General features: G+C 42.6%; 1 protein-coding gene across 1 annotated transcript in view; it reads right to left on the bottom strand.

The window, feature by feature from the left end:
- ABCB6 (ATP binding cassette subfamily B member 6 (Langereis blood group)) overlaps window positions 1–27,897 on the bottom strand; it is a 1,916,984-nt gene that overhangs the window by 1,699,204 nt on the left and 189,883 nt on the right. Inside the window, exon 4 of the mRNA XM_044075230.1 lies at window positions 27,282–27,471. Coding sequence (XP_043931165.1) covers window positions 27,282–27,471 — 190 coding nt within the window. The remainder of the gene's footprint in view (window positions 1–27,281; window positions 27,472–27,897) is intronic.

A 27,897-nucleotide genomic window follows, 5' to 3' on the forward strand; every position in this document is an offset into this window, starting at 1 on the left:
AAATGCGGCCCCCGACTGGCTCCAGAATAACACAGTCGGGCAGGCAATACATCAGGAATGATGGTAAGAGGAACTGCGAAAGGAATCACAGTCTCCCGAGTTGCGGGGGTTTCCTCTGCCTCTACGGTGGTGTCTTCCAGAATAACCTCCCCCTCCTCTGCCTCTGGAAGGGGACTCACCTTGTGCGGCAGAGAAAGACTTCTGTGATTGCTTGAACCACATCTTCCCTCCTCTCTGAACCTTGGGGTAAGGCCTAGAGGGAAGGGAAAAATGGAACCCTATGGCAGACAGGGTCTTTCCCTCCAGAAGCTACAGGATTCTTGCAAATTAATTGCTCCTAGGCAATACACACATACGGAATGTCCGTCCGTAATGGACATCTGGTAGTTACATTTGGAGCATTTCTTAAAACCCAAAGGTTTATGTTCCTTTTGATCCTTAGACATCTTAACTAATCTACTCAGCACCGAGACCAAGGACATGACTTAGCCGAAAAACAGTAAAGGCTGGAAACTATCACTACACACAAAAACCTCAAAGAACCTCCAAGTTAAACGGTTCTTTGAAAACCCACAACACACAAACTCAACCAGGAAAAGCTACTCACTAAAATCAGGAAAGTGCAAGGTAAAAACACTACACAAAAAAGGAGGACTAGGTCCTCTAATTTAAATGGGCCTAGCCCACTGGAACAGTTAGGGATACCAACTGACACACAGACAACACTTCAACAATATTTAAATAGTAAACCAGAAGAAATAGCTATGAAAATAGCTTTTGTTAGACTAGCAACAATTTTCTGAAGAAAAAAAGAGAAATTTAGAGGTACTTAGCCACAGCCAAGCGAGACCACGTTCTAGCTACACGAGTGGCAAACGAGATCCGGGGCTATGGAGCAGTGCAACATGGGATACCTGTTTAGCCCAGCCAATAAGAGACTCTGTGCTAGAAAATAAAATTGGCCGAGTCGGAGCCGATATTCGGCTCCGAACCCGTGAGTAAGAATGTAGGCGAGATTGGACTACATAACATCAGTGATATTGAAGGCCACTCTCTGACATGAGCTCTCCCAGTGGAAGCACGTACACAGAGAAAAGTAATAGTCCTAAAATAAAACCTTATGGAACTTGAAAAAGACAAAATATACAGATGAAGAAAGCCTAGACAAAACAATCAGAAGAATACGACTCCTGAGGTAACATACAAACCATCCAAGGACAGTACCAAAGGTTCCACAGTAGGTTGAAAGGTGATCAAGTACGATGTTATCGTCTACAGTGTATGCAGGAGACAGATCATGGAGAACCAGGCCAGAATAACATAAATGATCTCTCATCTCTCACCAGAAGGACATCATTCAAGACTCAAGTAAGGGCAGCCTCAGTATTTTTTTTTTTTTTTTTTAATGGAAATTGAACTGGAAATACTCATGAATGTGGCATTACTGGATAACTGATTCAAGCTAATGTACAAACAACCTTCTTGACAACTACCAATAAATGGTAGGTTAGACACAGGGCAGTAATTAGCAAAGTCATCAGTCACAAGACTGCTTAAAGGCTGGGGTCACTAAAGTGTCTAATTGTGCTGAAAAGACTCCAACCAACGAAGGCAATGACAACCTGAAAAACAAACGGTCCAAGCACCTCAAGACAAATTGAAAAAAACTTTTAGGCATGGATCCAATCTACAGGCAGAATTATGCATGCCTGTAATCAAGAAAAATAAAATCCTGACAGTCAGCCTCCTGCAACTCATACCAACTCTAAACAACCAGATTCTCATCTGTACTGCAAGAACATATTGAGCTTATCATGCAGGATGACAGCCCACAAGGTGGCTAGCACAGATAAGAAATGAGCAACTGATTTATACTCAGACAAAAGCCTTCTACAGGTAGAAATATGGCCTGGATTTCTCCCGCTGTCAATCATGCAAAAAGTTTGATTAGTTAATTCATTAAAGAGATCATTTTAGACAAAGACGAAGCCTTTTTCTGGCTGAAATCCACTTGCAAACCTCATTGTTTTAACCAAGCCCAAGCTTGGCATCAACGTCGGTCATATGTCACCATTTTATTCAAGACTTCATCCTTGCCAACTTAAGAGATGAAGACCCATGTTGAACCTAGATGCATAGGGTGCACATAAGTTGGGACAAGGAGATCCAATGTAGAATTAAAAGCCATATTACAGGTTGCAAGTAAGTCATTTGGATCCCATGCAATGGGCATCAAAAGGAGACTGTCAAAAACAGGTGTTAACTGATCCTGAGTTACAGAACGTCAGCTGATTAAGATTGTGGTCACAGCGTAAGAAAGGTCTGAGTGCCACGTCAAAGGAAGACACAGCAAGGAGGAAATCTAAACCTGCAGTAATGCCATGACAATGAGTAGCAGCGGTAATAACCTGAGCAATGCCAAAACCTTTCACAACTGAAAGGAAATCCTGAGCAACAGTCATCATCAAACCACACACTGAAATCATCCAAAATCAACCAGATAGATGTCAAAAACATTGAGTCAACAAGGAAATCTGAACTCATGTAGAAGCATTCTCAAAATTACCTACTGGACAGTAAATAAGGAACCCATAGCTTGCTCTTGTACACAAGACATACAGTGGATTCACTTGTCCCAACTTTAATGAAGAATTACTTTTTTTTGTATGAAGTTTACTGTCAGTCTTGATGAAAAACAATAAATTGCAGTATAAGCCACAAGCTTACCTAATCTTGGTGCTGTATACAGAAAACCTTGAAGGTACAACAGTAGACAAGTATGGCCCCAAATTACAACTCCACCAGGTGTTTGTGATGAAAGCCTCCTAGCTTATTGCTGTAACATCACCATGGTGCTGTACAGGTATGTGAAATGTATGTGGTTTGGTCTGTCGGAAAAAAGCACAGGCCTTGCATAGTTGCCCTCTTAGGAATTGCTACCCAAGGAAACTCTGAAGTGTCTTTAGAAGCAGAATGAACTGGAAGTTGAGAACAGGAGAGACTCATAACTACTTATATTTGTAGTCTCCACCAGTATAGTTTGATTATACAAGCCCAAAGAATGCAACTGTAAGTAGTCTTGATGCAGATAACTGACAGTGTGACCTGGACACAGAAATTCATTGATCTTATAGGTGCCATGTGACCATAAAGCTTCCCTGAGTAATAAAAGGTAACGGACTCTGAAAGGTCAATATCTTGAATAATGAAACTTTCACAGAATGAAGTAGGAAGGAAGGTGTAAAACTGTAGTCCAAGAAGAATCTTCTTTGGTGCCAGAATGAAAAAGTAACCTTTGCCCTTTAAAAATAGCACTGGTAGTTTCACTTCAAGGGTAAGCAAAGCTGAAGAACTTCAGAAAAAAAAAATCTGTTTGGGTTGGATGATGGGGCGAAGCTCCACTGAAATTTTTTTTATTTTTTTTATAAATATACATATCCAGTGTCAACAATTCCCCTCCTGGACCACTTTTAACCCCAGTGTGTGTGTGTGTGTAACAATTTGAGTCAAAAGGGAATGATCAAAATCAGTAGTTGGAATGAGTTTTGAGAGAGAGATGCAGGAGAAAAGGCTAATTTACATGGTTTTTAACCAGAAAAACTCATAATGCTGTACACCCAGGTATACCTCCTCGGAGATGAGCAGAAGCAGGGGTCCTAGACAGCATGTCCACACAATTACACCAATGACTAGCAACACATAAAAATATGTCTGCAAATCTTTCCCTCTATATACAAAGGGTAAAGTTTGTACAGTAATAGAAGCATGTTACCTATCAGTTTTTTTTCCCTGAAGGCTGCAGATGAAGAATAAGGGTTGACAAAGGCAGTATAATATGCCCCCTATCAGGCTGGCACCGGAGGAGGAAAATGCACAAAATCAAGCAATTTTCTTAAAACATATTAAAAAATGTCCTTAATGCAGGCAGAACATCCACTAATTCCCAAAATACATCTCATTCATCCTAGCAATATTTAAAGAAAAAAAAAATCCTCTCTCAAGAAGGTTGTGAGGGACAGTTTTCCTCTGCAGAGAGTTAAGCTCAGGTATCTGTATGATATGAAGCCCTGCATTTGTCTATAGAGTAGGTTATGTTCCAGGATTGACCATTTGCAACAGCTACTTTGCTTAGGCCAGCCAATCATCTCTGCATAAACGTATCATGATTTCAGGTGAAAGTTTAACTTGCTCTTTTTTTTTGTGATAATAGGTATCTTCTGTGATCGAATAGAAACGGAATCTGAACTCCTTCAAGAGGGCCCCCCAACACAACCAATAACATCCCCTACAGAAAACTCCATGTCTTAGTACAGATGGTTCCTCTCATGTCTGGACTCAGAGACTGGAAACTGCTGAGGAGGAGTGGTTGACTCCCAGTTCACGGTGACCTAAAACTACACCACTGACAACCAGAAAATTTACATCTGTGATCTGAGGAACAGCCAATGGTCACTGACAGTGCACCTATTATCAGCTGAGACACAAATTTAAACTGTTAAACTGCACAGACAGCAAGGGCTCTCAGGCAAGTTATTTATTTCTTTCTGAAAGAAATGTGGAAGTCAGACCAGCAAGAGTGGGTCAAGTAACCTTGCTACGAACATGGAGGATGCATTGGGTGTGGTATCGATCAGAAAGCAAGTTGTCCAAGTTTACACAAGCAGAAAGTACAGTTTTGTACCTACCATAAATGTAGATGTTCGAGTGCTCATACAGCTGCAGTCATTACAGATGGGTTATCCTGCCGTCAGGCGGGTCCTCGGTCGGCCGAATTCCAAAGTCTAGGTCCGGCGTCGGTTGTCGTCGCTTCTTCCCTGACATCAGTGCGGCAGGGGTATAAAAGAGGCAGCCGACGCCATTTTCTTCAGTTTTTCTTGCCCCAGATGTCAGGTGCCCCCAGAAGGAAGGCAAAACATAATGCTATGCAAACATGCAATATAGATAAATCAAAAAACAGTAGTTGCAAGCAAATACACCATAAAAGAATACCCCAAATAGGTTGTATGATAAAGGTGTTTGTCATAAGGCCTGTCTTAAGACGGGACGGAAGGAGGGTAAACCTGGACTGCAGCTGTATGAGCACTCGAACATCTACATTTATGGTAGGTACAAAACTGTACTATGTTCATCGTGCATACAGCTGCAGTCATTACAGATGGGAAGAATCCCAAAGCTAAGTAAGGGTGGTAGGCACTAGGTGGAACTAGGAGGAGCGAGGATGCCCTGCAGGACTGCTGTGGCAAAGCCCGCTCTAGATTTAGAGTATAGTGGAAGGTGGTAGTGCCTGGAGAAAGTGTGCACTGAACTCCAAGTAGCTGCTTCCAAAATGTCCTTGGTAGGGACCCCCCTGAGGAAAGCTGCAGAGGTAGCTGTGGCCCTGGTGGAGTGGGATCTGATGCATGCAGGCACAGATTTTCCATGAAATGAATAACAAAAGCGTATGCAGTGGGCTATCCATTTTGAAATTGCCTGTTTGGAAATAGCCTTTCCTTGAGCACCTGTAGCATAGGACACAAAGAGTTGCTCAGATTTCCTGAATGGCTTGGTTCTGTCCAAGTAATAACGAAGTTGTCTGTGAATGTCCAAGGAATGTAGTAGTCTCTCCCCTTTGTTCTGTGGATTTGGATAAAAAGTAGGTAAGTGGATAGTCTGATTCAAAGCTACACTGGATACTACCTTTGGCATGAAGGTAGGGTTGGGTTCATAAGGAAACTCTGTCCTGATGGAAAATGATGAAAGGTTGCACAGCCATGAGTGCCTGCAGTTCCGAAACCCTGCGTGCTGAGGTGATAGCCAGAAGGAAGGCTGTTTTCCATGACAGGTATTGTAGCTCTGCTGAAGAAGCCGGCTCAAAGGGAGGCAGGGTTAGCTTTTCCAATACGAAGTTGAGGTCCCAAGCTGGAACTGGTGGTTTCCTTGGGGGTTTTATATTTTTTGCCCCTCTGAGGAACTGCCTTAATAGAGGATGTGAGAATAGAGGAGGGTCTGTGTTGTATTGTGCAGAAATGGCTGAAGTGTGGATCTTGATGGAGGAGAAGGAAAGGCCACTGTTTAACATTTCAGCTAGGTACTGTAAAATTTGAGGTATATTTATTACCCAAGGATTCTGTCCCTTTTCTTGTTTCCAGGAACAAAATCGTTTCCATTTGGCGGAGTAGGCTTTTCTAGTAGAAGGTCTTCTGGCCTCCAAGATGACATCCTGCACCTCCTTGGAGAGGAGAGTCTGTTGGGAAATCAAGGAATTCTCCATGCAGCTAGATTTAGGGTTTTGAGCTGGCTGTGCAGGGTTTTGTAGTTGTGCTGGGATAACAGAAGAGGAACTAGAGGTAGGATCCATGGTGGGGAGTGTGTCAGGCTCTTTAGGAGCGGATACCAGTGTTGTCTTGGCCAGTCTGGAGCAATGAGAATCATTTGTGGCCTCTCTGCTCTGGCTTTTAATAGAACTTTGGTCAGTAGAGGAAGAGGCGGGAAGGCATAGACTGTCAATGTTGTCCAATTGAAAGAGAGAGCGTCCACTTTCCAGGCCCGTGGATGATAGGTCCTTGAGCAAAATTTTTTCAACTGATAATTTCTGTGGGTAGCAAATAGATCTATGTCTGGCTGTCCCCATGCCTGAGTTATCTTTGAGAACACTTGAGGATGCAACTTCCATTCGTGTGGATCTGTTATATTTCTGCTTAGGTTGTCTGCCAGTGTGTTTTCCTTCCCTGGCAGGAATTGTGCCTGTAGTTGAATTTGCAATTCCAGAGCTGTGTTCCATAGGGTCATGGCTTGCCTGCACAGGGGGGTATGAATGAGTTCCCCCTTGTTTGTTGATGTACCACATGACTGTGGTGTTGTCTGTCCTTATCAATAGCTGGCCTGGATGCAGTAGGTCTTTGAACGTCATAAAAGCATTTTGCATGGCTAGCATCTCCTTTTGGTTGATGTGTAGGTGCCTCTCTTTTTGGGACCATTTTCCCTGAATGCACTGATCTGCCATGTGTGCTCCCCAGGCGTAGTCTGAGGCGTCCGTTGTGATGATTTGAGTTGCCTGAGGTACACAGAAAGGGAGACCCGTGTTCCTTTGGCATGCTTGAGCCCACCACAAAAATTCCTTTTGAAGGCATGGAATGAGTGGTATAATTGTTTCCAAGCTGTGGCTGTGTTGAGACCATAAGTTTTTTAGGTACCATTGTAGTTTCCTCATATGCAGCTTTGCACATGGGATTAGTAAGATGCAAGATGCCACGAATCCCAGAGCCTACAGGACTTTCCTTGCAGTTAGTCTGGTAAGAGTTGCCATTTTGCTGAAGTATAGAGACAGTTGCCCTTGTTTGTCTGGCGTGAGGTAGGCCATCTGGGCGGTTGTATTTAAGCTGGCCCCCAGGAAAATTATCTGTTGAGAAGGTATTAGTTTTGATTTCTTTTTGTTCACTATGTATCCCAGGAAGTTTAACAGTTTTATTACAAACGCCAGATGCTGCAACAGAATGTCCTTGCTGTCCGCTTGGATCAGGCAGTCGTCCAGATATGGGTAGATTTTTATTCCTTGTAGTCTGCAGAAGGCAATTACTGATGCCAGGCATTTCGTAAACACTCTGGGTGCAGTAGATAAGCCAAAGGGCAATGCAGAGAATTGGTAATGCGTTGAACCTGCAAGAAATCTGAGGTATTTTCTGCAATCTTGTCTGATAGGGACATGCAGGTATGCCTCCTTGAGGTCCAATGTTACCAGCCAAGACTCCTTGCCCAGCATGGGAAGAAGCTGCTGTAATGTGAGCATCTTGAATTTTGGCACCTGTAGATATGTGTTTAGGATGGATAGGTCTAAGATAGGTCTCCAATCTTTGTCTTTCCTTGGTACCAGGAATAGCCTGGAATAAAAACCTTGACCTTGTTCTTTTGCAGGTACCTCTTGAATTGCTTTCATATGCATGAGAGCGGAAATTTGTCTTTGTGCCTCTGCCCTTTGATTTTTGTGGCAAGTTTGGCATGCCTCTCATTTTTGGAAGGGTGTGAAAGTGGAACCTGTAGCCTCTGTCTATAATGTTCAAAATCCATTTGTATTTTGTAACAATAATATGCCAGTTTTTTGAAAATAATGCCAGTTTTCTGCCCAAAGGTGCTGCCATCAAAGCTTTGCTTGGCAGAATTAGGGGGAAGTCATTGTGTCTGTTTTCTAAATGACTGTGATCTATCTTCTCCACCTCTTGGGGTTGGTGCTTGCCACTGTCTTGCTCTGTAAGATCCTTGAGGTTGTCCTCTACCCCCTTGGGCGTCTGTATCTGCCCCTTTGAGGTCTGTCCGTGGCTGGAAAGGACCAATTTTTTGAAGGCCAGTTTCTGCTGAAGCGTGGAGGTTGTACCTGCAGGAAATCTTTCACTGTTTGCACAGATTCCGCTTTTTCCTCCATTTTCTTTAGTACCTCCTCAGCTTTAACACCAAACAATACATCTTTTTGAAGTGGTGCATCTAATAACTTTGCTTTGACATATCTGGTAAGGATGTATACACCTTTTTCCCCCACCTTTCTAATGCTCTGGAATCTCTCTCTGAAGGTAAATGGTTTTTAGCAGTAGAGGCCTTTATTCCCTTGGGACCCTGTGAAATAGTTTCTGGGTCAGCAGTGTGGCTTTTATAAAGGAACTGGTGAGAATCAGGGACCCGGTAATACCTGTCTGGTTTAACAGGGGCTGGAGGTAAAGAATCTGGATTAAGGCTGGCTTCTGCGTACACATCCGCCAAAATATCTAAAACAGGAGGGATAGTCAGGGGCCTATGCTGGGGGAGCAGTAGAAATTCCCTGAGCCTTTTCTTGGAGTCTGAGTAATCTTGACCTTCCCAGTGAAAGTGTTCCCTCAAAGTATGCAGAGTTTCCCCAAAAGAGTAGTCCTCAGGGGGGGAGACCAAGGGAACAGACTCTTCAGCATCAGAGTCTTCGAAAGGAGAATAGGCATAATCCTGGTCCTCAGAATGTTCTGAGGTAATAGAAGCCTGGTCTGAGGAAGGGTAGTCTTCCTCCAATCTGGGTCTTTTGTCAGAGGGGGGTTGGGAACCCCTGATGAGAGATATCAAATCCTCAGCCATTTTAAGCATCTGTTTTTTAGGCATAGGGCCTTGGGAGGAGGTCTGAGGACCCTGTTTTTTAGTTTTCATGGCTGCTTTAGATTTAGTGAAGTATTTAATAGAGAAGGTGGAAGGCCTGAAGACACCTTCAGAAATGGCAGGCCTGACTAAATTTTGAGTTTCCCCGCCAAGAGTGGTGTCAGTATCTGTAGTAGGAATAGAGACCAAGGATCCTGCGACCTCGGGTACTGAAGTCACCGGTAAAATAGATTCATCGGTAGTCAGGGGCTGCGTAGGCGCCTCGCTGAGAACCGGAGAACCGGTAGTCGGCCTAAGCGTGGTCTCAGTACTCGGTGCGGACCTCGGATGGTGATCCTTATTCTTTGCGTCTTTTGCCTAAAACTGGTGTCGGAGTATCCGACGACATGATGTAATTAAATTTTTTGCCAAAATAATGTTGGGCGAACTCCGCCCAGCGCTTAATAGTGCGCTTGTTGAACCTAGCACAAAAACGGCAGGCCGAGACGTCGTGGTCTGGGCCTAAGCAAGGTATACAGAAAGAGTGGAAATCCTTATGCGGTATTTGCTTCCCACAAGAAATGCAATTATTAACTTTGTCTGACATCAGTCTGAGGCAAAAAAAGCTTCCCCAACGGGGTACTTAGCTTTAAAGAAGACTTCGGCTGAAATACTTTTGTAAATCTCAGGAGCTGGCCGACCGGCACTTGCGAATTGCTTCTGCTTCGGGCACCGCACGGCAAGAAAGACTGAAGAAAATGGCGTCGGCTGCCTCTTATACCCCTGCCACACTGACGTCAGGGAAGAAGCGACGACAACCGACGCTGGACCTAGACTTTGGAATTCGGCCGACCGAGGACCCGCCTGACGGCAGGATAACCCATCTGTAATGACTGCAGCTGTATGCATGATGAACATCTCCAAAACACTGTAATGAGCAAGCAGTACATGAAAATCCTGTCAGAAAGACTTTAAAATAAAATTTGTCTGCCCAAGTAAACTGCAGGAAAGATGTCACTGTGTGAATACTCAACACATGTCCTGTCAACATCCCTTACAAATAAAAATTAGTCGGACAAGAAAAATGGGAGGCAAGTTGTTACGACATGAACACAAGCAGTACATACTCAGTAAATGCACAAGCAATACATTAAATTTTCTCAGAAGCCCACCGAAGTAAAGTTAGTAGTCTTACAGAAACAAATGGCTAAATTATTATCGTATGAACACTCATAACACATGCGCACTAAATGCACAAGCAGTACATTAAAATCCTGTCAAAATCCCTTGTAAGTACATTTAGTTTTGACAAACAAATGGCAGGTAAGTTGTCACCATCTGACAGAAGGAGTACATTCCCCATAATGCCCAAGTAATCCATTTAACTATGACTTTACTTATTTGAAGCAAAACTAGACTGACCGAAAATAAAGTATGTTGCCACATCATAAACACAAGTACAAGCAGTACATCTCCCATAAAAGTAAAGCAGTACACTACAATCATGACAAACTGCCTTCTAATTAAAACTTATTCAGACATAAAAATGGCGGTAAGTTGTCATAGTTAGAACAGAAGTAGTAAATATTTCAAAAAAAAAAACACAAACCATAATGCAAAATACTATCAGAATGCTTTAGATGTAAAGCTAGTCCGACAGGAGAAAGGGTAGGCAAAGTTAAAACAGCATAGTCTCGCTCTCTGGCAAAGTAAGCATTGCCAAGCATTGCCCTACAAATGTTGTTGTGTCTTTCGGCTTATCCCGGTTAGGGGTCGCCACAGCGGAACTCCGGTCCGCTAATGTTTGGTAGTGGATTTGTACGTGCCGAGTTACCAGCCCTGACGCACAACCTTCAACGAAGGCACGCTCATTCACGCATGCCTCCACACAGAAGACACGCTAGCTGAGAATCGAACGGAACAACGTCTTGCTGTGTGGTGTCAACGCTACCGCAGCACCACTACCGCGGGTAAAGCATTGCCCTACAAATAAACTTTAGTAAAATATAAGTGAAGTTTGCATAAGCACTACATATCGTCATAAAATAAGCCCTCAAACTAATCGAGGCCAAATATATTGGTCCTAGACAAGAAACAGAAGGTAGTTCAGAAATACTGTTTTTTTTTTTTTGTTTTTTTAAAGGACCAAGATCATTGACAGAAATAAAAGTAACACACTTTTTTTTTTTTTTTTTTTTAATTCACGTAAACATATTCACTAAATATTATGCATATATGTATAGGATTCATTCAGTCATCTAGTACACAGATGACTCCACATTAGTCTGTGTCTCCTGTTCCCTCAAGGAACTACAACAGCAAGCACAAGCTTCCTCTATCTCTGTCGAATCTTGGCTCACTGACCACCATCTAATACTCAACCCAAACAAAACTTACCTTCCACCCTACTCAACATACCAATCCTGACCTAACATTTAACATCATTTCCAGTAACAAAACCATCACATCCCCCGCTACCCACACAAAACTTCTAGCGGTTGTGATTGACTGTAACATGAAATTCGATACCCATATCTCTCACCATAAAGAAAGTCCATAAAAAAACTAGGCACTCTATACACAAATAAACAATTCTTAAACATTGCTAGGGCCACCATTGCACTCACATAGCTCATTTCTACACTACAATATGCCTCTCCAATCTTCACCAACCTTAGAAAATCTGACTTAACCAAGCTAGAAGCCTACTATAATAAAACCACCAAATTCGCTACCAACAGTTCCTACAGGTCACACCACTGTCTAGCTCTCAAGCAGCTCAACTGGCTTGAACTTCTTCACCTGCTTCTATAAAATCACCTGCTTCTATAAAATCAACTTATCCTATCACATAAAATTCTGTATCACCCCCGAAAAAAACCTTCACTACAAGACCTGATAATTCCATACTCCTGTAGCAGAAACCTCCGCTCTGCTAACAAACTTCTCCTCAAAGTAACTAAAGATAATAAAGCCGCTACTTCAACCCTCTACTCAAACACAACAGCAAAACAATGGAATAAACTTCCCCCTCTCCTCACAGCTAGAGCTTCCACACATAAAATTTAAAAAAAAAGTCCTTAACACATGTATTGAACTCGTGGCTCTGCATCTGTAACACTCCAGGTTAATACAGTCTCCTCTTCCTTTCTCTCACTAGATCTCCTTATTTCTGTACCTAACAATCATACTTTTAACCCTCACTTTCTTTCTTCTCTCTTCAACTCTTGTAAGTATTCCCACATGTCCCTACCTTGCTGTGCCTACCCCTGCCCACTTACTGACAGCTGCAAAAATTGTTAAAATACTTTCTGTTGAAGATATTTTAAATTGTTAATGAACCTATTACACAATTTTTGTATCAACTTTATGGTAACTGTTAGATACTGTCTACTTGTTCATTATTGTACCATACTGTAGGAATTCAAATTGTAGTCTATTGTGTGTATAAATGTTATTTGTGGAGCCTTTCTCCCCGGGCCTCCACTGAAAAAGGACCAATGTCCTGTCGGACTTTCCCAGTACTCAAATGTGAAATAAAATAATCATAAGATCAACAATTTAAAATGTCAAAAAGACCATATGGTCAGCATTTTAAATCGTTAAACATCTACAAACAAGACCAAACAATGATTTCTGCAATGGTGAAAGTCCCTCTTGCACCCACCACAATCTCTGCTAATTACATACAACAACTTGGAGATTGCACTACAGTGGAGGAAGGGCACATTCCTCGATCCGCAATGTACCGTGATCTCAGTCAAAACAATTCAAAGTTTTAAAATGTCAGCCATATGGTCTCGATCATATGGGTTTCGACATTTTAAATCTCTGATCTTATGAATGAGAACCACACACACACACACATACATATATGTCTTTCGGCTTTTTCTGGTTAGGGGTCGCCACAGCGGAACTCCGGTCCACTAATGATTGGCAGTTGATTTTTACGTACCGGCTTGCCAGGCCTGACGCACAACCTTCAATGAAGGTACACCCATTCACGCATGTCTCCACGCAGAAGACGCTCTAGCTGAGAATCGAACCGGACAGCATCTTACTGTGAGGTGACAACGCTACCACAGCACCACCACTGCGGTACACACACACACACATATAATAAAATATATATGTACACACACATTTTATACATCTATATATATATATATATATATATATATATATATATATATATATATATATATATATACATATATATATGATATATACATATATACACACACATATATATATATATATATATATATATATAAAATATTTATATATGTACACGCACACACAGATCCCTATCTAAATATCAAACTTTCACAACAGTGAACTTTAGAACATCAATCTGGGAACATCCTAACCTGGAACATCAAACCCAAAAAACAAAACCTGATTTTTTTCCAGGGGCAAGCCCACCCCCCTAAAACCCCTATCTAATTACAAATGCAAACTCCAAGATACAGTGGGGAAAGCAGCAAAACCCAATCGCCAGTGTACCATGATACAACACAATGAAGATCTTTCTTGTTCAATGTTCCTAGTTCGATGTTATGTTCACTCTTGTGAAAGTTCGATGTTTAGACAGGGGTCCACACACAAACATATAAACATAAAATACACCTCCTGTGTAGTAGAGATTCCCAAAGGGAACTCTATATTTTTTAATAAAATACAAATATAAATGAAATTATAAATAAATACATTTTGTCTGAAGAAAGGTCTCCAAAGGGGACGTATCTACCAGAGAAAGGAGCTATAGTGCCAGCTGCTAATCTTTCTACAGCCTCTAAGCTGCTTCTTCATGAGACTGTAAGGAAGTACTGAAGATTTGTCCACTCTGACTGCTGATTTTCCTTCAAGGCTGACCAAATCTGTGGGAGAGATCCAAAGCTTTTGGAAGCTGGATGGTTGCTGTGTCTTGGGCAAGACACAACCCACAAACACTACTACACACTGGAAAACTAAATTCAGCAAAGTCACTGAACAAATTCCAAAATTAAGCAAGAAAAACACTAAATAAGAGTAAGGAACATGTACAAAAACTCACAGATGTGGGCAGACAGCCAAAGGTGCTTCCATCTTGCCTTTAAATGCATTCAGACTGCAGGGTAGGTGAATTTAAGCAAGAAAAATTAATGTGTATGTAAAATAACACGAATGCTGCTTTTGTCACTTGTTGAAACTCATATGAGACTGAAGCTGACAGACTACCCAGTCACATACTCTGTTTTTTTTAAATTTGCTGATTTGATAGTACCTACAAACATTCACGGAAAAATTACATCATTATTACTCTAACAAATGGGGGGGGGGGGTTATGTACTTACCATAACTTGGCATCTGTGTCATCCTATGTCACTATTCACCACTGTTGGGTCATATGATCTGACATCTGATCCAAGCCGGCAACTTATCAGACAGCTTTTAGGCTCAAGCTCCTCCCACTCCCAAAATCCCTTGCTGCCCTCTAACTCCTCAGATCGAGTTTGCCCTAGAGCTAGAAAAGAGGTAAGGAAGACCTTAACCACCAGAAAGGACATCTCCACTTACTCTAGGTCCCACAGGACAGGGGAAGGGAGGGAGGGATAATGATGACTAGTGGCATAGGAATAAGTACATAATTCTTTATCTGATGTTATCCATTTCACTATTCCTCACTGCTGGGTCGCAGTCCCCAGCTACCCTAAAACCCTGGGTGGCCTCATGGAAGGACATGATGAAGGACTATGGAGCCAAAGGAAGCCCTGGTCCTGCAAACTAAGTCGAGCTTATAATGATTAACAAAAGTGTAAGGACTAGACCAGGTGGCTGCCACACAAATCTCATCCAAGGAATGCTGGGCCAAAAAGGCAGATGATGTAGCCACGGACTTCATGGAATGAGCTCTGATCGGTCCTGGTAATGACAAACCTTTTGAGGAACAGACCATGGAAATACATTTCAAAATCCAATGAGAGAGAGTAATTTTAGAGAGTAATTTTAGAAACTGCCCGACCCTGTCTATTAATAGAAAATGCCACAAACAGCTGGTCAAACTTGCGGAAATTCTTGGTCCTGTCCAACTGGAAACATAGTTGTCTATGAACGTCAAGTGTATACAGCAAATATTCCACTTTATTGGAGAAGATGGGGAAGAAAACTGGCAACTGAATAGATGGATTAAAATTTGCCTCCGTGGCTACATTAGGCATGAAGGAAGGGTTGGTCTGGAGAGCCACTCTGTCTATCAAATACCAAATATGGTGGTTAAATAGAAAGAGCCTGCAACTTGGGAACTCTTCTTGCCAATGTTACAGCTATCAGAAAAGCAGTCTTCCATGACAGAAATTTCATATCACATGTTGCAACAGGCTTGATGGGACTCTGTGCAAGAGACTGCAGCACAAATGAAAGGTCCCAAGGGGGGCGATGGATCTTTGACCATGGGCTGGAGAGCAGGAAAACATTTTCAAAAAGGCCTTACAAAGGCGAGAAGAAAAAGTAGGCTCCTCGCAAACATGGAAATTAGAAACAGCCAACTGCAGTTTGATAGTAGAGAAACTAGCTCCATTCTAAAACAGTGAAGACAAGAACAATAAAATATCTGGAATGGGATTTGAGAAGGGGTCCAGACTACGCTGCTTGGCCCAAATAGAAAACCTTTCCCATTTACTGGTGTAGACCTTTCTGGTGGAGGCCTTCTGAGAGGCCAGAATAATGCTTCTGATGGGCGATGGAAGTCTGGACTGATTTAGGATTATGGGAAGTGGACACACCACGCAGTCAGACGTAGAGTGTGAAGGTTTGGGATCAGAAGACTGGAGGGGTGAGAAATGAGATCCAGAAGGGGATCTAGTACCCAAGTGGGGTACTTCAGGTGAGACGGTAAGAGGGGAAACCACACCTGCCGAGGCCAAAAGGGGGAAGAGGAGGATCAAGGTGGCCTTCAGGCTTTCTGATGCACTCTGGGAATGAGAGGCATAGGAGGGTAGGCACAAATGAGACCCGGAGGCCAATCATGAATCACAGCGTCCCTGGGGAACTCCCCGACTGGGGGAATCTGGGCAAAATACTGACTGCATTTGTGGTTGTGAGGGGAAGTAAACAGATCGCAGGTCTGATGACCCCTAGTGAAAGAAAATATCTCACCACTGATGGATTCAGGCACCACTTGTGAGGTTTCAGGATGGCCATGCTAAGTCTGTCTGCTAACACGCTGGACACCCCGGGAATGTGTGTTGCAAGAAAAGAGCACCCAGAAGTTATTGCCCATTTCCACATCCTCCTGGCCTCACGAAAAAGCAGTTAAGAGCATGTGCCTCCTTGCTTGTTGATGTTCCACACAACCTCCATGTTGTCCATCAGAACTGCAATGGTACCCAGAGGGAGGCAGCCCTGAAAGGCTTGCAACACAAGAACTGCTCTCATCTCCATTACATTTATGTGCAGTTTGGTCTCTGCATAGGACCACATGCCTTGGACAGCCTTTCCCTGGTAATGCCCCCCACCCCAACAGGGAAGCATCCAAGGTCACGGTGGGGCTGGGGGGAAGAAGAGAAAATGGTCTGCCCACAAGGAGATCGGGGGATTGAATCCACCAAAAGAGATGATGCCTGCACACTGGCGTGAAAACAAACTGAAGCAGTCATCGAAAGAGATGACCACTAGACTGCTAGAGTCCACTGCAGAACGCTCATGTAGAACCTGGCTAACAGCACCAAATAGATCGCCGCCACAGACCCTAATGCCTTGAGAATGAAGCAGACCTGAGGACAGGACAGACCTAGGAGGTACTGAACATGAGATCTGATAAGATGAACACGCCTGAGAGGTAATGCTGCAATCTCTGACACAGTGTCCAGCTGAATTCCAATGAACTCCAAGTTTTGGGATGGAACCAAGTTCGATTTGGGTAGATTCATTGTGATTCCTTACTGGTCAAACAGGCAAAGTATGCAAGTGGCTGTGACCAGGGGATGCTTGTGGGAGCTGTGAGGAACCAATCAGAGGTAAGGAAACATCTGGAATATCTGCAGTCTCAGGTGAGCTGCGACCACTGCCATGCACTTGGTGAACACCCGGGGGGGGGGGGGGGGTTGTGGTGAGACCAAACGGCAGGATCCTGAACTGATAATGATTGGCCCCTACGCGAAAGTGGAGATATCTCCTAGAGCACCTGCCCATTTTTATATGATAGCATGAATCCTGGATAACCACGAAGCACATCCAATCATCCCTTGTGCAAAAGAGGTGCAATGGACTGGACAGTGACCATCCAGAACTTGAACTTCTTGACAGACAGGTATAACACACAAGTCCAAAATTGGACGCAAGTCCCAGTCTTCTTTAGCATCAAAAAAAAGCAAGAGTGAGTTCTGGATTCTTGTTGTCCTGGGGGGACTTCTTGGATGTCTCTCTTCTGAAGATGCCTGAGCACTTCTTGCTAAGCTAACTCCCTCTGATGGGGTGGAGCATTGGGGAGGCACCTCCTGACTGGAGGGAGTGGCTGAAAAAAAGGGAATGAAACAGCCCCTGGAAATAATGTTTAGCACTCAGCGATCTCTTGTAATGTTTGCCCAGGCCAAATGGTGCAGTGACAAATGAGGTTCCCTGAAGCCCTGATTTTGCAGACCTGTTCTGCCTCTGGGGCAGCATCTACCACTGAACCCTCTCCCCCAACCTCTAGAAGAGGGCTCATCCTGAGCATCTAGAAAGGGAGACTGCGACATCTGAAACCATAACTTCCTAGTCACTCGTTGAGTCTTAGAAAAGGACCACAGAGGAGTAGAAAACCTGATTCCCACATCCAATAAGGTCTTGCCTTCCTGCTCACTGCGGGTAAGCATTTCCTTAACTGAAGGACCAAAGAGGAGGCATTGGTAAAGGATGTCTTAAAGGACTCTGCAAACTGCAAAGGCCATGTGTGCGGTGAATAGCGATGCCTGTACCTGCTGTTCAAGAAGCACCTTCAGCAGCACTGGAAATTAGCCTCATCGAGGAATTTGACAGGGCAACAAGAGTCTATAGCTTGGAGGACACCTTACTCAGCTACAAGGCAGGCAACAACTCACAGGGAAATGGTGAGTTCCTTGACCAAATCCCTCTGGGGCAGGTGAAATATGCCAAGTAGTTAAGCACCCGCAGAATAAAGGCAGCTGAGGTGAAAACCCGCTTTCCATGTCTGTTGATCACCTGGGACTCATTCATGGGGATGAACAAATGAACTCTGTTCCAACTCCTTTTTGGTGGCGGCAGCTACCACAATAGCATTGACTGGCATTCCCTTCAACCAAAACTGTCATTAGAAGGACTCAGAAATCTGTTGGCATATTTCAGTACTGGTTCCAAAGTATCCAGCGCCTTCCATGCCCTGATGGTGATGATGTCTATCAGTTCGTCAGCAGGGGGGAACCCAGAAGGTAGATGGTCCCGTCCCACAAGCCTTCAGGAACACGGACTCCTTGGAGGACGCGGGTAGGAAAGATCATCCACCCTTCAACTTGAGGATTTCTAAGATGCTCTCAAAGGAGAAATCCTCGGGAGGAGATCTGGGGGACTCGTCTCCTTCACTGAAGTCCATATCCTCTGAGAGAGACTCCATAGGGGGGGTCTAGGTGCGTCCTCTTACACGATCTCTTTCAAGGCACCTCCTCCGTGGAGGCTCGGGGGAGGACTCAGAAGATAGGGGAACCCCAACTGGGGTAACTCCTGCCTGAAGACTAGTTCGAGAGGGCTGACCAGGAACAGGAAACTACAGACCCATACGTCTCACTAGCCTTGTATGTAAAGCCATAGAAGAATCATCATGGAGATGATCAACAGACATATAGTAAACCTCCAGACACTGGACCAAACCCAGTTTGGTTTTGTCAAGGGCAGGTCATGCCTACTCAACCAGGTGGACTTCTTTAAGATGGTCACCAAAGCAATGGATGAGGGCAAAAACAGTCACACTGCCTACCTTGACCTGGCCAAGGCATTGGACACAAAACCCCACTTGGGCATTGTTGACAAACCCAAAAGTTTAGGTACAAACCCACATGTCACCTGGTGGATAGTGAACTGGATCACTGACAGGACCCAGAAAGTTATAATTGGGGAGTTCACCTCTACAAAGAGGCCAGTCACAAATGTAGTCCCTCAGGGATCAGTCCTTGGACTGCTCCCTTTTGGCATTTACTTCTCAGAAGTCAAGGCCAATGTCAGTGGTCTCTGGCTGACTAAATTTGCAGATGATTGCAAATTAGGAGCTGCCACTGAATCTCACACGGACACAAATATTCTCCAGGAGGGACTGACACCAAACAACTGGCATCAGAGCCATGGACTAAAAATAAATGCATAATGGTATCATTTGGGAAGTCATCCATCCCTGGTAACTATCATACTGACAACACACCCCTTAGAGCTGACCCAGCAGTCAGGGACTTAGGGACACACACAGATAGTAATCTATCCTTTGATCATCACGCATCTACAGTAGTGAGGAAATTATTCTATGTTGCGCAACTTCTAAACAAAGGTATGGCATCCAAGTCCAAGAAAGTCACTGTTCCAGTGTATTTGGCATTCATCAGACCTATAAAATAAAATGAAATTCGAACCACAGTGTGCACTGAATGAATACTCAAGATCTGAAACACAAAGATTTATTCAACCAACAACAGACTAGCATATGCTTTCACCAGCAACCTGGCTTCTTCAGAGTCTGACAGTAAAACACTCCATATAAAAAACACTCCACATTTAAAGCAAGAATGCATTCTCCCCACCCATCCAATTAATCAATAAATCAATCAAACAGACAATTTCTTAAGAATACATTTACAACCAAGTATTAGTTTGAAAAAACAATTCATAACATTTAATAAACTTATAATAGTCATACACTACATATGTATACATATAAAAATGTAATATAAAATAACAGTTCCTCTAAATAACACTACTTAAATATTTTAACTGAGGCTTTACCTTTGAACCTTTGTTGGTTCTGGTGGACTGTTTAACTGTTATCGTGGTTCGACTCGGTGTTTGGTGAGTGAGGCAAGAGACTTGAGACATGGAGAAAATATTGCAGGAACTTACTGCAGTGATTGAGAAGCTAAAGAAAGTGCACTGTGAAGGGAAATGTGAGGCTAGTGGTGAGCGAGACAGCGGACCTACTGACACGCAAATGGATTTATATACCCTGCATTCTCCTGGTTCAATTTCTCCAGGTTCCATTGCTCCAGGGCAGAGAAGCGTTAACCCAGCTTCCTACAGCGGTGTGGTGAGTGGCGCTCAACGAAACCAGGAAGTTGTGGTTACATCTGAGCCAGCGTCACCTATAGCAGTACAGAGTACGTCTAGGAGACAGGATTTGTCGGCTTGGTTTGAAACGCCGGACTTTGAAGCTACAACGGAGGTCTTTGGAGCAACGTGGAATCGTGATATGGACAAAAGCAGTCATTTTCCTTCTCTTAAAGAGCAGATATCCCAGTATGAAAAACTAAGTAGAAAATATAGAGCGATGCAATTAGACAACTTGTTCCTGATTAAATCGAGGGGGCTTAACCAAGTCCCTAAGGGTTTACGTTTATGGAAGTTGCCGATGGGGGTAGAAATGGATTCTGACATTTTTCAAGACCTGGTTGAACTGTTTCAAAAAGCAGGTATGGAGCTTCTTGATTTAATCATTCAGAACAATAACAATAGACTCAATGTTTTACGTGAAGAGATTAGTAAGCTTCACTTTAGTATTACATCTGACTTATTGTTTTTACAATATAAAGTGAATTTTGAAAAAGTTTTTAAAAACATTGAGGCTTTTGTGGAAAAAAACAGGGCCATTAAACACAAAAAATTGGCCAGGGATGCTGCAGATTACAAAAATAAAGCAGCGTACCCACCGGGTAGAAAAGTGTTCAATTTCAATGGTACTAATCATGAAAAAGATATTGGTGGTGATTATATGGATGTGACACAGGAATTGTATGTGGAAGAAGGGAATGATTTTTTTAGAGCCGCAGGTTTTCCTGCGAAGGTCGGAGAGGCTCTTGAACAAGCAGCCACAAACGGCCAAATCTCCACGTCAGCATCCAAGAAGAAGGAGGGTGAACTATTAAATCCTAGTAGATGTAAAGCCAACGATGTTGTTACCAATATGTTAGACTTTAATGTATGTTTTGATTTTGTGTTGGAGTTTCCCACGAACTGTGAATTTTTGAGTGAAAAACAAAGTGACATGCAGAATGTAAGTGATCAAAATTTACACCATACAAATGAGTGTATTTTGGACAATGTAAAGCAAGTGCAGTACAGAAGTTTTGATGTAATGGGAAATTGTAGTAAGACACAGGATAGCAATGTAAATATGTATGTGCCTGTAAACTCATAATGAACCCAACAATATTTGTTTAAGTCAAGAATTTGCTTCAGCTAACACTGATGTGTTGGATGTATGTACTTCTTCATTATCATGTGATATTGTTAGAAGCAAAGGCTTCACAATATATAATTACACTGAAATGGATATTAGTGATGTGTATTTTGAACTGTTTAGCAAAGGTACAAACTTTGTGCCAAATTTCAAGCTAGATATTGCACAAGTTTTACTAAACTTAAAGTTATATATTAGGAAGCTTAATTTGCAATTATATTTTGCTGGTCAGGGTTCATGTGCTATGATGTCTACAGGCGAGAACGTATCTTTAGGGATCAAAAGAAAAAGTTGCTTCATGCCTCCCATAAACTCAGAGATCACTGGATTTGAACAGATGGTAGAATATGAGTTTAGGAAAATCTGTAGGCAAAAATCTGAGGTCAAGGATAATTTATCAGAGAATGAAAGAAAGGTTATACAAGAATTATGGTCAACACAGAAGGTTAGATGTATGAAACCAGACAAAGGGGAGGAATGGTCATCATGAATAAAATAGACTACAGTAGTTGTATATTCAGGTTGCTTGGGGATGAAAACACATACACTAGAGCATCAATTAATGAAACTAATAGAGCATATAGAGGAATAGACATGTTTTTGTTTGATGCTTTACATCAAGGAGTTATTAATGAGGTTGAGTATGAGTTTCTTTGTGTGAAGTTTCCTACTATGCCCAAGCTTTTTGGAATCCCAAAGGTCCACAAAGGGACAGAAAATGTGCAGTTTAGACCAATTGTTTCTGCAAAGGGTTCCAAGATGGAACCAATGGCTGCATTTGTGGACCATTTTTGTAAAAAAGCATTAATGGATGCTGACCACATACTAAAGGATTTGTGGCATTGTTTGGAAAGGGTAGGAAGTGTTAAGGGCATTGGGAATGAGATGTTTGGGTTTTTGACTGTCGATGTCATTAACTTATTCTCAGTGATACCACATCACACTGGGCTGGAACTGTTTTATGACAGTCTTTTGACTAGTCCCAGTTTTGATAAAGAAAGACTGGAGATATGTCATGACTTGATGGAAATCATACTACATAATAACTTTATACAATTTGATGGAGAGATCTATCAACAAAAGACAGGGGTAGCGATGGGTGCCCGTTGTGCCCCTGTCTATGCTAATTTAGTGCTATGGGCATGGGAAAAGCAATTTGTGTTAAACTCAAAGTACAAGGGCAACATTCTTTTGTACTGTAGGTTTTTAGATGACCTCCTTATATTTTGGAAAGGGGATGAGGAAAGTGTTAAGGAATGTTGCTCTTACATTAATGAAACCACAGATTTCCTTAGATTTACACACACCTGGAACAAAGAGAGTAAATTACCTGGACATTACCTTATTTAAGACCAAAGAAGGACTGGTGAGTACCATTTACAGGAAACCTAGTTATTCAAACTCAATGCTGCACTACACAAGTTGTCACCCTCTGCACCAAAGGAGAGGTGTAGTTAAGGGCCAGATGGTCCGGCTATGTAGATTAATCAGTAATGATGATTTATTTAAGAAGGAAATTTATACATTGATTGGAATGTTTGTTGACAGGGGGTACCCATTATCAATGTTAACTAACATCAAAAAAGAAGTATATAGAAGAAGAAGAAACAAATATAGTCCTATTCTAAGAGGGCAAGGGGAGGAGGGTGCAAACATAGGTAGTAGTGTCAGCACATTGAATAAAACAAATAAAGCAAAATTTGTTTTAACATACAAAAAAAGAGCTAATGAACTAGGTTCTAGTCTCAGAAATTTGTGGAAATATTTTCTGAGTAAAGATATTAAAATGATCCTAGGTGATATCCCGGTGATTGTCTATGGAAAAGGAAAGAACTTGAAGAGTATACTTGAAAGAGAGGGTAGAAGCAACACTAGATCTGCCATGAGCAAATGTGGTTCCTGTAGAGGATGTAGATACATAGCAGTTGGGACGTACGTAAGTGTAGTGGGGTATCAACGCACGATATCTTGTCCAGGTGCTTGCAATTGTAGCACCAAGAATTGTGTATATCTTGCTTCGTGTATGTCATGCGATGCATTTTATGTGGGCATGACTACAAGCTTGAAAACAAGAATAGGGGAACATGTCAGTTCAATCAGGAGAAAGGATGAGCACAATGCACTTTATTTGCATAGTGCAGTATGTGGGAATTTTAACAAATTTTTATTTTTTATTATAGATAGGGTTAAGTCTAATATTCAGTGTGATGCACAGAACAGGGTAGCAAGGTTAGAAATGGAATGGCAGCTTAGGCTCAATGCTACCAGGCGCCCTGGGCTAAATGAATGTGTCACCATAAAGCCTCAGTTAAAATATTTAAGTAGTGTTATTTAGAGGAACTGTTATTTTATATTACATTTTTATATGTATACATATGTAGTGTATGACTATTATAAGTTTATTAAATGTTATGAATTGTTTTTTTAAACTAATACTTGGTTGTAAATGTATTCTTAAGAAATTGTCTGTTTGATTGATTTATTGATTAATTGGATGGGTGGGGAGAATGCATTCTTGCTTTAAATGTGGAGTGTTTTTTTTTTATATGGAGTGTTTTACTGTCAGACTCTGAAGAAGCCAGGTTGCTGGTGAAAGCATATGCTAGTCTGTTGTTGGTTGAATAAATCTTCGTGTTTCAGATCTTGAGTACTCATTCAGTGCACACTGTGGTTCGAATTTCATTTTATTTTCTTGGTTGAACCTTTGTTGGTTCTGGTGGACTGTTTAACATTCATCAGACCTATCACTGAGTACAATGCCCCCTTTGGTATGTACCTAACCAAGCATATCCAACAACTGGAATGTCCACAGACGTTCCTCACTAAAATAATACAGAGGGTAAGTAATATGTCCTATGCAGACCGCCTCAAGGCCCTATGCCTGTATTCGGTCTCCTACAGGGCTTTTGTGGGGAGACCTATGCCTAGCATACAGGACATTGTCAGACCCCACTCCGATGCACCTCCTACTTATCCACAAAACAAACAGTACCAGAATTACCTGTTCTAAAGGCTTAAACCTTGCCTGTGATATAAACAGGACCTGCTGGAGAGATAGGCATGTATCCCAGAGTCTACACAGTCTATGGAACAGGCTCCCCATCCAAGTGAAGCAGAGTTCCTCCCTAACCCAATTCAAGTGCAACCTGGACAACTGGATGGGGAAACGGAAATTCATCCCTGCTTTGGCACCTATGTCTCCAATGCAAACAGGTAACCTGTGAATGCTTCATCTCCAAGGCCCATGCTTACACTTATCAAGGGTAACAGAACTTATCAGAGATTTGGGATGCATGGCTAGGCTTAAAAAGGCCCTTGTGGTCATTAGCCTAGTAAACACCTATGAGCAGGATGAGAAGGATCCGGCAGAGGAGGTAACTCTGGTGGAAGAGAATGCCCTTTCTCCTACAGGAAGACACAACCAGTAACCCAAAATACAACATATAAGAAAACTACTACCCTAAAGAAGCTGAGAACCACAATAGAGGTCACCAAAAGCCTAACTACTACAGCAATAACAGAAACAGGAGGGGAGAAAAACTACAGACCTAAGACTAAGCTAGATAGCTGAAACAAGTTACAGAAAATTACAGAAATTACCGAATTCAGCAAAAAGGATAGAACATTTTTTAAGCATTTATCCTCAAGGAGACTTGAGCCAAGGCACTTCCTTCTGATACTGAACAAATGAGATCTGAAGAGTTAGAGGGTGGCAAGAGATTATGGGAGTGGGAGGAGCTCAAGCCTAAAAGCTGTATGACAAGTTGTTGGCTCGGATCAGATCGCTGATCCTACGACCAAACAGTGAGGAATAGTGAGATGGATAACATCAAATTCATTTTTTTCTACACTTTTTCAAGATTTTGCCAATGATGGACTCACTACCAGTACTAAATTGGCATTTCTGTTCCAGCCATATGGGAGCCAGGCACTCAAGCTGGATGACAGCTTTATAGCCGAATTGTTCCCACCTAGGAATCCTAATCAAATCTTCCATTCCCTGGTAAGAATCAGGTAGTAGGGAGCAGGCTAAGTTGTATGTACGGGGGTTAGCCTGTCCTCCTCCCTTTGGAGCAGCCCTCTCGATGCCAGTATTGAAGATTTTTTCACTCTGACAGCTAAATAGCTGCTCCAAGCCTGCTACTGATGTCCCCTGGATTCTCCTCAGCTTTACTGGTGTTAAGCACCATAACAGCATAAGGCCGGCTGGCTCAAGCTCCGTAGGGTTAACACCTACTGCGCCCATTAGCAGTCACCCGTGAGGCAAGCCACAGCCTAGGTAAAGGGGACATCCTTGACCAAAGTTAGAGTGGGTGGGGAGGTCCAACAGCCACAAAAGGGCAAGAGCAATTTACTGTTCTCTTTGGACTCCAATTTAAAAGATGACAATAATCGTGTAAATGTCTGGACAAGGAGCCACCAAGCACGGACCAAATATCACCAAAATCTTCCCAGCTGATCCACTGCATTTGTGGGAGACAAAGTGACAGGAGTTCCCAAAGTAACTGTCAGGAAGCCTTACTAAAGCCGCACCCCAAGGCCCAACAAAGATCAAATGTCAAGAGCTCCCTCTCAAGGGGAATGGAGGGCAACCCATAAAGGCATACCACATAATAAACTCCCACTTAGTTATGCTTTTGTTTGCTGATTTACCTGGGCAGGGGAGTGATCCACAGGGATCCATTCCAGCTACAGCCCTGTAGCATTGTCTAGTTAAGTGACTTAAGAGTTGCACTGCTGGCAAACAGACAGGAAGGGAATCAGACTCTTGACTACAGAACAAAGCTCATTGACTACTCACAGCCTTACTCCTCTTGAGCTGTCATTACAAAGAATAAGAATTAATGAAAAAAAAACTCCAAAGCTAGTCTTCTTAGAAGGGAAAGTGAACCCAATAAAGGAGAAGGGGCAAACATCCTACCCCACTCAAAGAGCTGCCTCACAGACTACCTGCTACGATTGGAATCCCTGGTTTAGGAAAGTCCAGAATGCCATCTACAATCCCACAAAACTAAAAGGGAGTTCAGGTGAGCCACCCTACTACACCATGTTCTGCACCCACACAAGACAGGGAGGATGCAACTGGGCTGTCCATCACTGGTTCTGTAGAACCCCTGTAAGACCCTAAGACTGACCTCATACATGGCAGTCACGGGAGCAAATGCTGTGAGCACTTGATCCCGCCCACACTCAACAGGCTCAACCATCCTGTAAAGCAGGACAGCTGCACTATCCCTAAAAAAGGCAGCACCCCAGCCAAAAGAAGCCCAATACTCCAAGTGTCCAAATCACGTACATACCCTAGAAAACCTCCTGAGGTCAAGCTGGTTATGTAAATAAGAAGGGCATCCAGCATAGGTGACAAAGAAACCCCATCAGAATGAAGGACACATTGAAGCCAGTCTGAAGGGACCCCATAACTAAAGGTGTTCCTCCTCAAGAAATACTACTAGTGAAGTTGTGGAAATTTTCCTGGAAACACACAGACTGTCACCAAATCTTAAGGCACAGTAACCCATAGCTATGAACCTTGATAAAAACAATGTGGGCTTAGGAAGCAGCTCTCCTACTGGCTTGAGCTGAATAATCCTGGTCAAAAGGCAACTTAGAGAAATAAAATTCAGGTTCCATTCTCAGCATTTGAAAAAAAAGGTTACTTTCTCCAAATGTCTAATTTTAGGCAGCTATTACTCTGCACCCTTGCTAAGAGTGGACAAAAACTGTCAACCTACTCACTTCCAGCACTGGTTATGCACTTACAACCTATTTTAGACAATTGCAGCACCAGCTAGCTGATAGAACTTACCTATATTTTTGTTGTAGATTGGTACAAAGACATTAATGGCACGTTCAGCTCCCAGTAAACACACACAAAGCAATACTAGAATCTGCAGGAATCTACGACCAGATGGCCACATGTACGGCAACAGTAACTTCACCTTCTTAGAAAAATCCTTCCAGGTTGACTGAGTGCTCTGGTTTTGACCCAACAGTGACTGCAATAAATAAATTACAGAATTAGCCTTCAGTTTTTTTGCAATAGCAAGACTTAAAAATCATCATTGTAAATGCAAAATGCTCACTGTACACAAGATTTCTGGCTGCACCTCCTCCAATTTCTTCTCTTTATGCAGCCACCCACAAATGCCTTCCTGACTTGTTTGCAACTATTCCAATATTCTTCAAATCCATCAAAACCCAGCCTCACCTGTTTTCTACACTGCTTCTTGCCACAGCCTTATAAGAAACACAGTGGTTCTCACTTTATCCTGAGGGAATTGAAGTACAGGCACAGCAGGGCATCATCGCTGGTATGACATGAACAGGAGGGAGCAATACTGGGAGAAGATTAACAGGCCATCAAACAGAGTAAAAAAGGGTCTACATTAAGCATTTTTATATCATGATCACTGATATCATCA

Source organism: Protopterus annectens, chromosome 6.part0 (assembly GCF_019279795.1).
Source record: "Protopterus annectens isolate FY-2018-M chromosome 6.part0, PAN1.0, whole genome shotgun sequence".
Classification (NCBI taxonomy): domain Eukaryota; kingdom Metazoa; phylum Chordata; order Ceratodontiformes; family Protopteridae; genus Protopterus; species Protopterus annectens.